The 15,460-nt window shown below is 58.2% G+C and overlaps 1 protein-coding gene across 1 annotated transcript in view; it reads right to left on the reverse strand.

The window, feature by feature from the left end:
- Positions 1–15,460, reverse strand: part of ATP6V0D1 (ATPase H+ transporting V0 subunit d1) — a 38,431-nt gene that overhangs the window by 12,677 nt on the left and 10,294 nt on the right. The window contains exon 2 of the mRNA XM_028091417.2: positions 1,964–2,135. Within this exon, the coding sequence (XP_027947218.1) occupies positions 1,964–2,135 (172 nt within the window). The remainder of the gene's footprint in view (positions 1–1,963; positions 2,136–15,460) is intronic.

Below are 15,460 nucleotides of genomic sequence, written 5' to 3' on the forward strand. Positions count from 1 at the left end.
GAACAGTTCCAGTAGTGACATGGCCTTGGGTAGCCATCAGTGGGGGCGGCTGGAGTGGAGAGCAGAGGAGCGGGTCACTGGAGATGACGAGGTCATGGAACGAACAGCCACAGGCTCAGACAGGCTGACACGTGGCTGCTGAGCTCTTCCTGAGTGAGGGCAGGAGTGAGGAGATGGGAAGACTTAAGCCACGATCACCCATGAATGGAAGGGGCGGGGAAGTGACGGCCTGCCACAGGATAGTGCTTGGCTGCTTTAAGCACGCTTGCTGCTTGCAGCCAACCTCCAGCAAAGAGCTGGCGGCTGTGCGGCCTCAGTCACGCTCGGAGCCCTCTCCAGTTTCATGGCCTGGCAGGCTGCGACCAAGCCTCTAAGGGTACCAAGAAAGGCCAGGAGCTAGCTGCACAGGCAGGTGGCCAAGCGGGCAGTGGGATGGATGACAACTGCCCTCTGACCACTGGCATGGGTCAGGCCTTCTCTGGCCAGCCTAGCTGGCAAAGCCAGAACATTCATCAGGAAGCTGAAAGAGCCTTGTGCAAACAAGGTGAAGGCTGGACTCTGGTAATAAATGCATTGCTTCCTGGTATGTCCCCAGCTCTGGCCTTGGGGCAAGGGATTCGCAGGCCCAGGCCAGGGGGTTGACTGACAGACACATGGGATGCTCCAGCGTGACCCCGACTCAGCAGCACAAGACATGCCCCATCTCTGGCCTCCCGCCCCAGAAAGACCATGTCATGTAGTCTGTACCCTGACCAGAGCCAGGGAGGTGCAATTCCAGGCCCAGCCAGGACAGCAAGGAGGTCCCAAGAAAGGAGACCTGTGGCTGGGAAAGAGACTGCTTCCCAGCCTGGGCAGGTTCCCTGAGCCCTTCAAGGGTCCCAGCCTGTGGCCTCCACCCAAGGAGGGAGCCCTTCTGGCTGCAGCCCCTCCTTGAGCAAGTGGATCTTGAGTAAGTGGCTTCTCTTTGCTAGGTGTGAGAAGCAGGGCAGGCAGGAAGCACCTAGCCAGGCAGGTGTGCCAGGTGCCAAGGAGGCGGGTGGGAGCACCAAAATCAGGGAATGGTAAAAGCTCGACAGTGCCCATAGAGTACCTGGAAATGCTTCCCCACAACACACACTCACACACTCCACTAACACAGCGCCCACTCATTTAAGCTAGCCACCAATCACACCTCTGGGGCCGTCTCTTTGTTCACCAGGCTTGGCTCCTGGCTCCTGGGCTATCCCGGCAGAGGGAGCCTCTCTAGTTCCGTTTCCACAGGCATACCTGGCAAGCAGGGGCTGCCTCATCCACGTGCCCCTCCCCCTCAGCCTACAGGACCTAGGGGCCTTTCCTCTGCTCAGCTTCTCCAGAAGCCTAGTAGAGGCAGGGCTACACCCAGGGGTTAGACAGTGGGGAAGCCAGGCAGTCAAGGGTCATAAGCATGGGGACCTGGGGAAATGGGAAAGGCAGCCAGGTGTTCAGACTCCCCCTTTTCCCTAAGACCCAAGGCCATGGACAGAGAAGATGGAGAATGGGCCTCAGCCCAGACAGGGCCAGAGCGCCTGACTGGTGCATTCCAAGAACCTGGCTCCCCAGAGCTCTGCCCATCCCCTTAGCCCTGACCCCAGGATGGAAAGTGGGGACCCAGCAAGTGTTCAGTATGCATGCTGCAGGGTGAGGGAGAAAAAGTGCTCCCATCATCCCTGGTCTCCCCACCCCAATTTCTGTAATGCCAGGGGTGCAGGAAAAGGGGCTTCATCCAACACGACAGTGTGGGACACTCTTGCCTGCCCACCAGCTTCCCAGGCAGCACTGAAGTGGCTGGTGGTGGCCTGGAGGTCCAGGGTTGCCGAACGGCCAGTCCAGCCACACGGCCCAGGAAGACCCTGCGGGCAGCTGGCCTGAGCCCATGCTAGACCAGCCGCAGCAGGTATAGCTATGCTGCCCAGTGGGAGGGGAAGGCACTCCAGGCCACACTTACGTAATGAAGTCCAGGAAGCTGGCGAGGGGCTCATAGGCGTGGTTCCTCATGTGGCGGAACTCCACCACCATCTTCTCCTTAAGCCGGTCATCAATAACCGACACGGTCAGCGGCGAGGCCTCATTGGCCAGGAAGTTGCCGTAGTCAGTGCTCTGCAGGTGCAGCTTCAGGTCTGAAAGCCGAGGCAGGGGGTGGGGGCGTGAGGGTCGGCCATGCTGAGCCTCCCCAGCACCCCAAGACCTCATCCCCACCCGGACTCTGGGCCCCAGGCTCTCCCCTGGAGTTGTGGCCTGCTGCTACCCTGCCTTCACCTCCCTGTTGGCTCAGGCCCTACTCCGGGGCAGTCAGGCCAAGGCTCCAGAGATGTCCCAGACCCTTGGGCCATGAGCCAGTACACCGGGCCTCAGAGGCCAAGCACAAGTAGAACAACTGTTCCCCAAAGGACAAGAAGGCCTGGGAAACCCCAACCCGGGTGCCATTTACAGCCCATCGCTTTTGAGGCCCTTCTGTCTGCTGGGCTCTGGGATGGCCTTAACCTAGAGCAGGGTAAGACACGGGCCCCGCCCGCCAGAGCCTCAGGGCTAGCAGAGCAAGCCCACACACTCCGGGCAGAAACAATGCCTCTAAAGTAAAGGCGGCAGGAGTTGAGTGAACACCAACATAAGGACCGAGACGGGGAGAGAACATGCCAGGCTGGGCCGCAGCAAAGGGCAGGGGCAGGGACATACAAGGGCAACAGCCAACAGGATGGCCTGAGGGACAAGCGGCCTGGAGGACAAAGGAGTGGCGTGAGGGGAAGATGAGGCTGGGAGGGAAGCCTGGCCTTGCTGTAAGCAGGGCGGGAGGCACACAGGCCCATCCTCCGGGCTCTTCTGAGCAATCAGGGACAGCGTCAGGGAAAAGGGACGAGAGGAACAGCAGAAGGGTCCTGGGTGGGAAGGTCAGCTGAGACCCAGTGGGATGAGGGCAACAACCGAATAGTCGCCTGGCTTTTGCCCTTGTTTCCCACCCCTGGTCTCTTCTCTACCAGCAGCCACAGCGATCTTGACACAAGGAAGAGCATGTCACTCGTCTGCACGGCCTCACCTCAGGGCCTTCCCTGTCCCTCTGCCTAGAGAGTGATGCTCTCTCCTCAGACAGCCCCTCTTCAAAGACCTCTCCTGCAGCCTCACCACCTTGTCCCTTCACGTGTGCTGCTCTTCTTCATAACACTGTTCCACCTGTCACAGGACCCGGACGCTCCATGATAGCAGGGATCTGGGGCCACTGCAGTGTCCCCGGGGCCTAGAACAGAGTATGCTCTGGTGCGTTTTCATGCTCAGTAAATAACTGGGGAATGGACAAAAGTCTGGGGAGAGTGTTGGGTGAGGACAGCAGGTGGGTTTAGTCCTGGATTTTGAAATGCGGGACACTGTAGCAGCGACGGCAGTATCAAGGACAGTGGCCGAGAAGGTACCCATATGTGCGTGCGTGTACGAAGGCCCAACAGCCAAGGCCGGCTTCTGCTGTAAGGAATGACGTGTTTTCTGTCCCCTGAGGACGCTGTCCAGGGGACGAAAGAGAGGGTAACACTCGTGAACATTTCCACAAGCCCCCCTGATCAAGCCTCCCTTGTGTGTCTGTGGGCCCGGAGGGCCATGCTATCCCGGGCCGCTTCAAAGGAAGGGTCAGTGTGGCACATAATTCCCTTGAAGTCCCTACCCCTGTACCCCATCAAGAGAAGAACGCTCCCAGCCTGGAGTCAGGGGTGCTAAAGGAGAGATGAAGGAGCAGGTGACAGGGGGAGGTGAGAGGGAGGGAGGGGCGTGTGTGCCCCTGGCTGAGATGTCTTCCCCCTGCAGCTCTGGGTGGCACCTGGGTGGCCGCCAGCACTCATGTCCTCTGTGGCTCCCGGGCCCTCACAGAGTGGACTTTAGCCTCGTGAGGGCTGCAGGAGGCCTTCACCTGCTGCTGCTCTTGCCATCGCCCTGCCGCTCACATCTCCTTCTCTCCACAGCCCCCCAAAAGTGGGACAGAACCGAGGGCAAGGTAGGGCAGGGAGAAGCCACCAGCCCCCTGCTCTACCCCATGGACCTTGCTGCCTTTGGCCCAGGAGGTGTGCACACTCCTATGTCCTCACCCCAGGCTGTCTGCCATGAGTCCCTCCCCTGGGTTCCATTCTTCCCCATCCCTACCATGGTCTGGCCAAGGCCCACCTATGCTTAGACTAAGGCATGGGTGAGAGAAGGTGTTTTGCTTAGTGGCACTTGAGTTGTTGCAATGTTTAATTACCCATTTGGTTGTCAAAGAAAAATTCTTAGCCATAACTGATGGTCACTGGAATAGTACATCACTTTGTATTCCTACCTCTAGTAATGGGCTTTATGTGCCAGATTTTAACATCTTCGACCCTGGAAAAGCACAGAATTCTTTTCAAAAGAAACATGGTTTTACTTGCACACAACTGATCAGTTTTGAGGGATCCTTAATGCTCTCGAAGTGGTTTTTGTGGATGTGAAACAGAGCGAGAATATGAACTGATCCCTGTTACTATAGTATTGAAGTTAATATACTTTATCACACATTGTGACGCTTGAAAAACAAAGTGGGCAGGGGGTTCTGGCCAGGGCACAGCAGGTGCTCAAATCCCCACTAGGGGAAGCTGCAGAGCCGACAGCAGCTGGAAGCCGGGGCTGGAATGTGGTGCTCTGGGTCAGACCGTCTAGTGCGGTAGCTGCCAGACCAAACCTGTTCGTTGATCCACCCAGCCACTGCAGCCGGCAGAGAGCCCATCTCAGGCAAGAAGACTCCTTCCTCTCTAGCTCACAGCTGGTCCTGGAGGCCAGGGCAAAACCCAGTCCCCTTAGCAGGGCCCCTCATGCCAGTGACCCCACTATTATCTGGGACAGCAAGTCCAGGCCCCGGGCCCCAGGCCAGCCTCCTGCCTACTCCTCTCCAAAGCATCCTTGCATGCGCTGCTAGAGGCTTCCCTAAATGCTGTCCGCCTAGCCTCAGCTCTCCGGCAGTGTGCCCTGCCTCTACCTTTCTTTCTTTCTTTTTTTTTTTTTTAAAGATTTTATTTATATATTTGACAGAGAGAGACACAGCGAGAGAAGGAACACAAGCAGGGGGAATGGGAGAGGGAGAAACAGGCTCCCCGCTGAGCAGGGAGCCCGATGCAGGGTTCGATCCCAGAACACTGGGATCATGACCTGAGCCAAAGGCAGACGCTTAACAACTGAGCCACCCAGGCACCCCTGCCTCTGCCTGTCTAAACAGGGCTTCTCTTAGCTGGGAAGGTGTGCTCCACAGCTTCCCCACTGCCAAGTACCCTCCCCGCTCTCCAGCTCCCACTGACTCTCCATCCAATACACTGGTCAAGTGGGAGTCAGCACCCCAACACCAACACTGGTTGAAACCCAGACCCACTCTAACTGGAAACAGAGGGGTCCCTGCTGTGTACTCAGTCCCGTGCCAGGAGCAACCTGTGCGCTGGACCTCCCAGCCATGCCCATTTCACAGACTTAGAACTAAGAGCAATCAGAGGGAACACGAAACCTATCCAGAGTCCCAGTCAGGTGTTGAGGGGCCGGGATGTGGATCAAACCTGGTGGATTCTGGTCTCCAATTCTGGCCTCCTCTCCTCCCCCACCCTTTACATCCTTGACCACGTCCTCCCACGGCCCTTGGCCCAGGGTGGGCCTTGCAACTGCCTAGACAGACTTTAGTCCCAGAAGAGCTGGCAGGGGGCAGGGGGCAGAGGGCATGCCGCCTTCATGAACTTGGAGGCAGCCTGGACACTCACTGCCCACCTGATGTCATGCCTCAGCAAGCCCCTCTGGTATCACCTGTGGCCACGTCTATTCCTAGAGAAGCCAGGAACATGTGCCTGTGAATGAGAGGAGCAAAGCTGAGGGGTGGGCTCTTCCTTGCCTGCTCCCACCCGCGGGGCTCAGCACAGGCCTGACAGCAAAGCCCCCGGGGCCTTGGCCGCTGCGTTCTGCTGACACTGCATCTGGGGAAGCCGCGGCTCCCAGCGGGGCTGGAGCACAGACGGCTGCCTGGTTTCTGCTGGCTTTTGTTGAGATCGTGGCAAACCCGGGAGACTCTACTGAGAATCCTGCCCAAGGCCCAAGGAGTCTTCCTTACCAGGAAACTCATTTTTTAAAGGCCCCCCCAGGGATGATGTCAAAGGGCCGTTCCAGACCACTTTCCCTGGCCAAGCCCTCCGTCTCCCTGTGAACCAGGGAGAGGGGACAGCCTGCCAGCCAAGAAGGCGACTTGGAGGCAGGCAGGCTAGCCGATCCCTCTGCTTGGACCACACAGTGCTTCTGAACCAGCTCTGACCCTGTTTAAGCAACCTGGCGTCCAGGACCAGTTATGGGCAGCCCCAAGCCCTTCAGACAGTCCTCAGGGCTGGGAGGAGGCCCACTAGAACCACCCCCTCCACCACCACCAGCAGCTTCCTGCAGGCTCTGAGGGATGCAGAGAAGGGGGGGTGACTGGGGGGTGGGATCTAAACACAGGAGGAAAGGCCTGGAACTGGTTGAGAGCTTCGTGGGAGACCCAGCCCCCAAGGGCGGCCAAGGAGCCAGGGGCTCTGGAAAGGCAGGGGCTAGTTCTCTGTGCCTCGAGCTCAGCAGCCTGACAGCCTCGGTGACAGCCCCTGAGAGCCCCAGACGTGCCTGGGCTGAGGCATGAGCAGTGTTCTGGTTAGCATACACTCAAGGGACCGCTCTGGTCTACCCACAAGCCCAGCTGTCTACCCCAAATCCTCCCATCCGTGGCCCAGCACCAGGAATGTCTGGCCAGCTTGGGAGCTCTCATAGCAAAAAGACTTCCTCGGAGGCTGATTTCTCATGTCCAAGAGGACGCTGCTGCTATCAGGAAGTTCTCTCTGCAGTCTGACCTAAACCCCTCCTCAGAGGAAGCCCACCAACTCAGTTTCCCAGTGCCTCCAGCCTCCCCTGAGGGCTCTGGGCTTGCTTCTCAGCACCCCTCACCCCACTCAGGACCTTCCCCTACCTCCTCTGCTTCCCAGGGTCGCCTGTCCCAATATTACAGTGACTCTCCCCACAATTCCCATCTTCTGGTGCCAGTCAAGCCTCCTCACCACCATGGTGCCCTTTTGCTGGCCTCCTGCCCCATGTTTTGGCTCCCTGCTCCCAAGTCCACTCTCACACCGTCACTAGAGTGAAGTCGTCCAACTCCAGCATGTCATTGTCACCTTTACTCAGTGGCCTCTGTGGCCTCAGAGCTAGAGCCCTGCCTCCTCCCTACAGTCTGTGAGGCCCCACGCCTTCAACCCTAGCACCACCTCAGCCTCAGTCATCAACTCTCTGCTCTACTGGTCCCATGCTCTCACTACGGCGACTCGCCTATGATCTCTGACCCAAGCGAGTGCTTCAGGGATGTCTACAGAATGCCCTCGGGAAAAAGCCCCTCAAGTGCAGGAAACAGGGCTGCTTCCTCAGCCAGAGGCCTCTGCCCTCCCTCTTCCATAGGGCGCAACTGTCCGCCTCGAGTCTGCCCTTGTCAAGGATCATTGCCCTGGCTCCAGCAGGCTTCTGCTGAGCTCTCTGACGTCCCCTGGGCAGGCTGCAGCCCCACCCACCCCGCATGGCTGCTCTTCCCCCGGCTCACAGGGTACACCAGAATCGAGCTGGCTCCATAGCTTCCCTGCCCCTTCACCCCCTGCCTACCCCTCAGCCCGTGTCTTCCAGGTCGGGACCCCTCAGCAGCAGAGCCCTGGCTCCAGCTGACACCTCTGATGACCATCCAGCCCGATTAGCAAGAGGGCATGGGGACGCCTGGCCTGAACAGCACTCTCTTCTCTGGGTGGGACAAAGTGTGGGCTTGGCAGCCAGTCCTAGCCAGGCCTTGAGAGGTGGCAGCTGGGCAGCCCCATTCCCCATCCACTTCCTGAAACCCTTCCCAGATCCTGCCAGCCCCGAAAGTGATCGTTCAGGCTGTCCAGGACTCCCAGGGGCAGGCAGCACGTGGCCCTTCCAGCACCCGAGCGTCGGGAGCCCCTCCCCAAGGGCCCCAGAGAGACAGGAAGGGAGGGCCTCAGCCCGTGCCAGGGGGTTGGCCCCACACTGGCCCCGGGGCCCAGCAGGCACACAAGCAGCGCCTGGCACAGCACGCCGGGCGGGGCGGCCCCCTGCTCTCCGCTCACCCACGGCCTCACGGCCCACGGAGGGGCCCCGCGGGCCAGCTGGCCGCAGCACAGCGTGAGAGGACAGTGTGTTCCCAGACTTCACTTCTGCTTTTCCAGAGGTCACTCAACGATGCTCTCCTGGGGAGCTCAGGGGTTTTCAGGAATTGCGGCCCGCTGAGTAAAACCAGATGTGCAAATCTGCTCCCTAGAGCCCAGCATGCACCACCCTGCCACTCCCTTCGAGGGTGCTGGGGCCCCTCGGAGCTTGTTCTACCACGGCCCTGCACCCAGGTGAGGGGCCTACTCTGAAGAGACTGAACTGGCTTCTACCTCCAGGGCTTGTTCGGCACCAGACGCTCTCTAAAGCTGCAACTTCCAGGGGCTCAAAGCAGGCAAACTCGGACAGATGGACAGATACGGACAGATGGCCAGGCTGGTGGCCCAATGGAGCCACAGCCCCACCTCAGCAAATGTGCTGTGCCTGAGTCTCCCCCCCAGGCTCTGGGGGTGGCTGAGACCTCTTCTTCATATCAGCTCCAAAGCAGATGTGTGCACTGGCTGGCTCTGCAGGGTCAGAGCACCACATCTGGAACTCCCAGAGTGGGAGCCACAGCACGGAAACCGTTAACCCTGGGTCTACCTGGGACCCGCAGCATAGACTAAGCATCCTTTTCACCCCCAGACCTCTGCCAGGGCCCAGCACAGGCCCCCTGCCAACCTCACGTAACACCAACCAACCCTGAGTTCCAGCTCGTCCTATCAAAGGCCGGCTCTTCCTCCACTCCCTCAGATGCCGCCTGCCGTTCCCCTTCCAGAACCTCCTCCCTGCCCCACCCCTCCACCTGAGATGCCCATGGTCTCTTGGCCTGGCCCAGTACAGACCTACTTATCAGCCATCAGCTGGTGCATGCCGCAGCCCCTGCCCCCTGCCCTGCTCTGCAGCCCAATTTTGCCAGATCACTGGTTTCGGACATTGCTCCTTAGGTGGCTGAGTGGGGCAGGGAAGTGAGAACCTGAGCTTTGGAGGCACAGTGACCTGGGTCCAAATCCTGTCCCACAGCTTGGCTCTGAGCAGCTTGTGGATCCCTCTAGATCCGGGCTCTTGGCCGGTCACCTGGTGAAAGGCTGTGTGGTGCCCACCATCCAGGGCACCAGTGACAGACGCTGAGCAGAGGCAGTGTTAGAACGGAGCGGTACACACATAGTCCGTCTCTCCAGGCAGACAGGATCCCAGCCAGAGCTTCTTAACCAGGACCCTCAGTGCCAGTCAGGTGGTACATGTTCTCGGCCCCAGCCTATTGCTCAGGCTGTCCTACTCGGTACTCTGATGAATGCCCCTGCCCTTCTTCCCCATGGTCTGTCCCGACCCTTTCCATCTGGCATATCCTTCTTCTCACTGTAAAGGCCGTGCGGGGCCTTGTGCAGCATGAGCACACAAACACACAGGCCCCACTCTGCTGTCTCCGATGGAGGGAGGAACAGCTGGCTCAACATCTGGGCCTCCTGTCCCCAAGCCCATGTCCCACTTCACCTACCAGCAAGACAATATAGAGCTTTGGGCAGCCCCGCGGACCTGGACAGAGGCTAGGACCCCAGCCTGCACCACCCACCACACCCTGAGCTGCTGTCCTGGGGGCCTTGAGAGCAGGCAGGAGGTGGTGCGGCCAATGGGCAGCTCCTGGTCCATGGGAAGCCCCCAGGCTGGCGGGCCAGCAGTCTCGGGAAGAACCTGGAGTCCACTGCTGGCAGGGCCACATGCAAGTTACTGGGTTTCAGCTGGCGTGCGGCAGAGCCCCTGCAGGGAAAGGACAGAGAGTTCTCCTTCCGTGGTCCCTGCACCAGCATTTTGTTTCATGTTGGAGGCCTTTCAGTGAAGTGAGGCATTCACAGAGGGGGATGGGACTGATCCACAGAAGTGGTCCAGCTGACACCAGTGGCCCGTGGCACTGCTTGCCAGCATACCAGATACACGGATCAAATGGGAGTGTTACTCCCCATGTCCCAGAGCAGCAGGGTGCCCGACCCAGGTTTACTACCCTTCTCTCTGCTCTGAGACAGGTGGCAGGTGGTGGCAGAGCCACATTTAATTACCCTCATGCTCTTAGGAACACCTCGTCCCTGCAGCTGAGAGAATGAAAGCATCCCTCATATCCCATGAGGAAGTCAACCTATCCAACAGTAAGAAGGGTGCCAGGCAGGCGACAGTCCCCTGTGCCAAAGGGAGGGGCAGAACTAGTTACTGCTGCACCCAGGGCAAGTTCCAAGAAACTCTTCTCTGACTGAGCGGAGATCCGCCTGGATATCCCCTCACCAGAACATCCCCACCCAGGCCCTAAGGCTCCACGGGACTGGCCCGTCCCAGGAGACACTGGGCTTAGAAGGCAGCTTCCCTGTGTTTCCCTGCCACAGACCAGCCTGAGAACCAGGCAGCCCAGCCTCTCCCTGGGAGGCGGAGGCCACACCTCAGCTGCTGCCCTGCACTTTGACCTTGAGCCAGCTCTTTCTTGCCACCACTAGAACCTGCAGGTGGGAGTGGATCTGGGGCTGCGAGGAAGAGCTTTTCGTTTTACCAAAGATGTGAAGTTTGCCCGGGTATGAGTGAGAGAGGTAAAGTGGTCTGACACAGCCAGGTGCCTGGCAGCCCAGGCAGGGCCAGCTGTGGCGGTGAGCTTGCTCAGAAGCTGGCCCACGCCCATGTCTGGCTCCCAGGCCCACGGGCCTGCACCACCGGAGCAATCCCGTCAGCGCTGGATGCTGGTCTTCTGTTCTACATGCACAGACCACTGGAGGAAGGACGCTAAGGAAAGCTGGAGCTCACCTGGATGGGGACAGGGCAGTTTTAGGGCCTCCAGTGGCTACTATTCACAGTGAGATTAAGCCAGGTTAGGCTGGATCCTGGCTGGAGCATCCTGCCAGCTCCTCAAGGCCTCGAGCCAAAGCTATGGAAATACTCATTTTGCTTAGACTGAGGCCCTATGGCTGGGCTCACTGGATCAAGTCTCATTTGGGGCTATGAGCCATGCTGCTTTTAGCACAAAGCCTCATTTACTGCAGCTTATAGAAACTGGACTGAACAACAGCCCAGGCCAGAAGCAGAGTTGACCCATCCCATACCCATGACCAGCAGAGCCAAGAGGCTTAGGCCGGGCAGGAAGTGGCAGGAGCAGTAAGCATCCAGGCTGATCCTGCATAGTACCCTCAGACCCATTTACCCAACCTGCTCAGGGGCCTGGCAGGACACGTACAGGGTAGGCAGTAACATGCCAGACTGAGCATGATCCGTGCTGTGGACTTGGGCCAGCCCCTGGGATAGGTGGTCACCTGCTCAGGGAGCCTCATAGCAGAAGCTAGGTCCCACTGATGGAAGCCAATGGAGAAATGGGGTGAGACATGGAGCGTGGGCCAGGCCTGAAGGATAACATTCCAGGACCCTCACTTCCCCCAGGCCATGCCACATGGTATCTGCCTTGGAGCCTAAAGGGGTTAAGTGGGTGGGGAAGGATGGGTGAGCTATAAGCCATGCCTTGGCTGCCTTAGGGCCCTGTGTGTTAGGTCATGTGTTGCAGTTCATCCATATTCCTCAACTCCCAACCCTTTAATCTCTAAGCTAGATACCGTGTGGCAAGGCCTGAGGGAATGGTGACGGGCCCCCAAAGCAGGCTCTCTTGACCCTGACTACCACTTCCTGAACTGGGGGCCGGGCACACAGAGGCGTAGTTCAGGCATCCTTCAGTGAACGTATGCAGGGATAAGAAGGAAACAACCAAAGACTGTACGGTGACGGGGCAGGAGGAGCCAACACGGGTGTCCGGAGATTGGAAGCAAGCCCTTGGCCCTCACCTGGACCCAATTTCCTAGGTAAAATAAAAGGGTTGGATAAGGTTATCTCCAGGAGGCTGGCCGGCTCTGACATTCTCCACCCTGGTCAGGCCTAGATCACATCGACCCTCTACAACTCAGCCCCTAAGGGCCACTCAAGGGCTCAGGGTGAGTCTAGAGGCCTGGGTACCCATGGAGCAGCCTTGGCAGAACTGACAGCAGGTGCAGGGGAGGCCCGGGCTTGTGGAACCTCTGAGCAGCCACCAGAGCAGGGGAAGGCAGGGAAGGCAGAGTTGAAACAGTGAGGACAGCAAGATAATTCCTTAGAGGGGAAAGCCCCGTCCGCCAGCCACATGCAAAGCCTCAGCTGAGGTTAAGGCCTGAAAAAAGCCGCTGCCTGAGTAGCCAAGGAGAGACAAGATCTGGGCAAGTGCCCAGGGCCAGGCAAGAGTTGGCCAGGAAAGCAGTGCCCAGCACGCAGTCAGGGCTGTTCCTCCACACACCCCCTTCCCCTGCCACAAGTCTGCCTGCCGCTCTTCAGGACCACTCAAGTTCCCAGGGGGGCAGCCCCAGTCCAGGCCCTCAAGCTACAGGTGCTGGATGCAGACAGCCAGAGCACGTGTCGGGCTACAGAACAGGAGCCAAACCTACTAAGTGGCCCTTCAGAGTCTTGATCTTCCCGCCTCGAAAAGAGGAGGAAGGCCAGTGCAGAACAACCAAGTAGGTGTTAGACGAGGCAGAAGCCAGGAAGGTCAATGGAAAGGTCCCCCAAATTGGGGTGCGGAGTGGAAGAGAAGAGTTGTCAGCCACCTGCTAACAGCCCCTTTCCAGCATGACTGTGTGTACCTGCAGTGCCTACAGCGTTTGGGGTGCCTACTTTGGACCTTTCCCAGAGTCACTCTACCCATGTGTACCTGTATGCGTCCCCTAAAGTGCTGGGAAGGAGACTGGGAGAAAAGGAGTCTGTCCTGAGGATGAATCTTCCCTCTCCTGGAGGGACCAGGGCTGCCTGACAAGAGTGGAGGCCACGTGGGGAAGAGTGGTGCTTCTGGGAGCCTGGGAAGTATCCTGATCCCTCGGCAGCCTCAGACTCCGCTTGGAGCCCCGACGACCCCTGGTTCGTGGCAGGTACACTGTGCTGTAGCTACTGCTCTCAGAGCCGCCTGCACGGCCCGGCTGTGGGGGCGGGGGATGACGACTGCCTGATGGTTAAGGCTGGAGCAGCGTGCACTCAGCACCAAGGCGGAGAGCCTCCGAGTATGTCCCCTGGCCTTCTCCTTCCCAGCCCAGGAAGCTGGGGCACAGGGAGGTAAGGACAGGAAGATATGGACAGACAGGAGACACTGAGCTGTTGAGTCCTGCCTAATCTGAAGAAGGCCAACTAGGACGTGGGTGAGGGAGGTAGGGCCCAGGACGGAGTCCCAAGGGACAGTGGCCACTGTGCAGAGGTGAGGAGAGGCAGCCTAGCTGACACTAGTTCCATCAGCCACACACCCCTCCCCTGCTCTCTCCAGCCCAGCGGTCGTGGCACACCCCCTTGTGGCCACAGGGAGGATGGCTTTGTAAACAGCCACGGGGTCCACTCTTCCTCCATCCCTCTCAACACATCCCTGCCTCAGACTTCTGGTCCCTATCTCCCCCCAGCCAGCGATCCCTGGGGGTGGAGGCTGCAGGCACCCACAAAGCCACACAGGAATGTGTCATACAGAGCAAGCAATAGGCCCGAGGTAGACATGAGTCTGGGAAAGCCAGAATGGAGACAACGTGGGCTTGAGTCTGGTCATGAGGGACTGGTCGGTCTTGCATCACTGAAGACAGAACCTGCTGAGTAGCAAGACTGGAGAGACCACAGAGGAAGCGTGGCCATCCTCAGTCCCCCACGCTCTTGTTTTCCAGCTCAACCAGACCCTCCCAAGTCTCCAAAGCCCTTGATCCAGCTTTCTCCCCCACCCTGGCCCCTCCTCTACCGCCTAATGCCATATTTAAAAAAAGAAGGCACGGGCGTGCCTGGCTGCCTCAGTCGGTAGAGCAGGCGACTCTTGATCTCCAGGTTATGAGTTTGAGTCCCACGCTGGGTGCAGCGATTGCTTAAAAATAAAATCTTTAGGGGCGGGTGCCTGGGTGGCTCAGTCAGTTACGGCTCACGTCATGATTCTGGGGTCCTGGGATCAAGCCCTAAGATGGGCTCCCTGCTCAGCGGGGAGCCTGCTTCTCCCTCTCCCTCTCCCTCCCTGCCCCCCACCCCAGCCTGCTTGTGCACACGTACACATTCTCTAACAAATAAAATATTTAAACTTTTTAAAAGATTTTATTTACTTATTTGAGCGAGAGAGAGCGCATGCAAGGACCCTGGGATCATGACCGAAGGCGACGGCTTAACCAACTGAGGCCACCCAGGCACCCCTAAATAAAATCTTTAAAAAAAAATCTTGAGGGGCAACTTGGTGGCTCAGTCGGTTAAGCAACCGACTCTTGATCTCAGCCCAGGTCTTGATCTCTGGGTGGTGAGTTCAAGCCCCGTGTTGGGTTCCATGCTGGGCGTGGAACCTACTTAAAAAAACTAATCTTTACCTCTGACACAGCACACCCCTCCAGGACAGGGGCCTTAGCTTCTCCTCCCCTGTACACCAAAACCTATTCTTCTGCCAGCACCAATACTGAGTCGTCACTCATCTAATCATATAAATACTTACTGTGCATTCACTCTGGCTGGGCACTGTGCTGCTAAATCCTCACAGCCTGCAAGTGATTTCATTTCACAGGCAGGCAAATGAGCTTTGGGGTATTAAATCACATGCTAAGCATCACACAGCTGGCCGGAAAGGAAGCCATGGTCTGCCTGATGCCCCACCTCACACAGAACTCAAGAAAGGTCCTGGTGACCCAGGGGGACCCTGAGGCTCCTGAACCAGAGCAGGCAAAGATGGTTTATAGGAGAGGCCACTACTTCGTGTCCTCACACCTGTTCGCTCTGGATGGAGACCTTCTAACAAGCTGCAGTGTGTCTGACCGCTGAGCCCAAAGCACAAGAATATCTACGAGGTAGAAAAAGGGTGTGGGGTACTGTAGCAGGCACCCTGACTACACTGGGGTGCGCGAGTGGGCAGCCTGACAGGGGGCCAGGAACGAAACTATCCGAAGCGGACTTGGGCTCTCAGGGACAGCGGTTCTTTCCATCTGAAGTCAACAGCCCTGATGTGGGAGAAGCTCTGCTATGCTCAGTGTGTGCCACCAAGAAAGCGGGAAAGGGAGACTAGTACATTCCAGAAGGGTTCCGTGCAAAACATTTAAATTAAGATGTTGGGGCCTTTCCTTCTCTACCATCCAGAAACACTGGCCACCCAGAAAGCCTCTCTTCAAGGGTCCTGGATGCCTCACATTTGCCGATGTGGAGGCCGCCGCAAAAGGCCCTACCGAGGCTTGGGTACAGTCACTGGCTCCATCTCAGAAATCAAGCCCAAGAAATCATTGAGTAAATGGGCGCCTGGGTGGCTCAGTTGGTTAAGCGACTGCCTTCGGCTCAGGTCATGATCCTGGAG

The sequence above is a fragment of the Eumetopias jubatus genome, unplaced genomic scaffold (genome assembly GCF_037043125.1).
Source record: "Eumetopias jubatus isolate StellerSeaLion01/CBP00866 unplaced genomic scaffold, mEumJub1_p1.0 scaffold_10, whole genome shotgun sequence".
Taxonomy (NCBI): domain Eukaryota; kingdom Metazoa; phylum Chordata; class Mammalia; order Carnivora; family Otariidae; genus Eumetopias; species Eumetopias jubatus.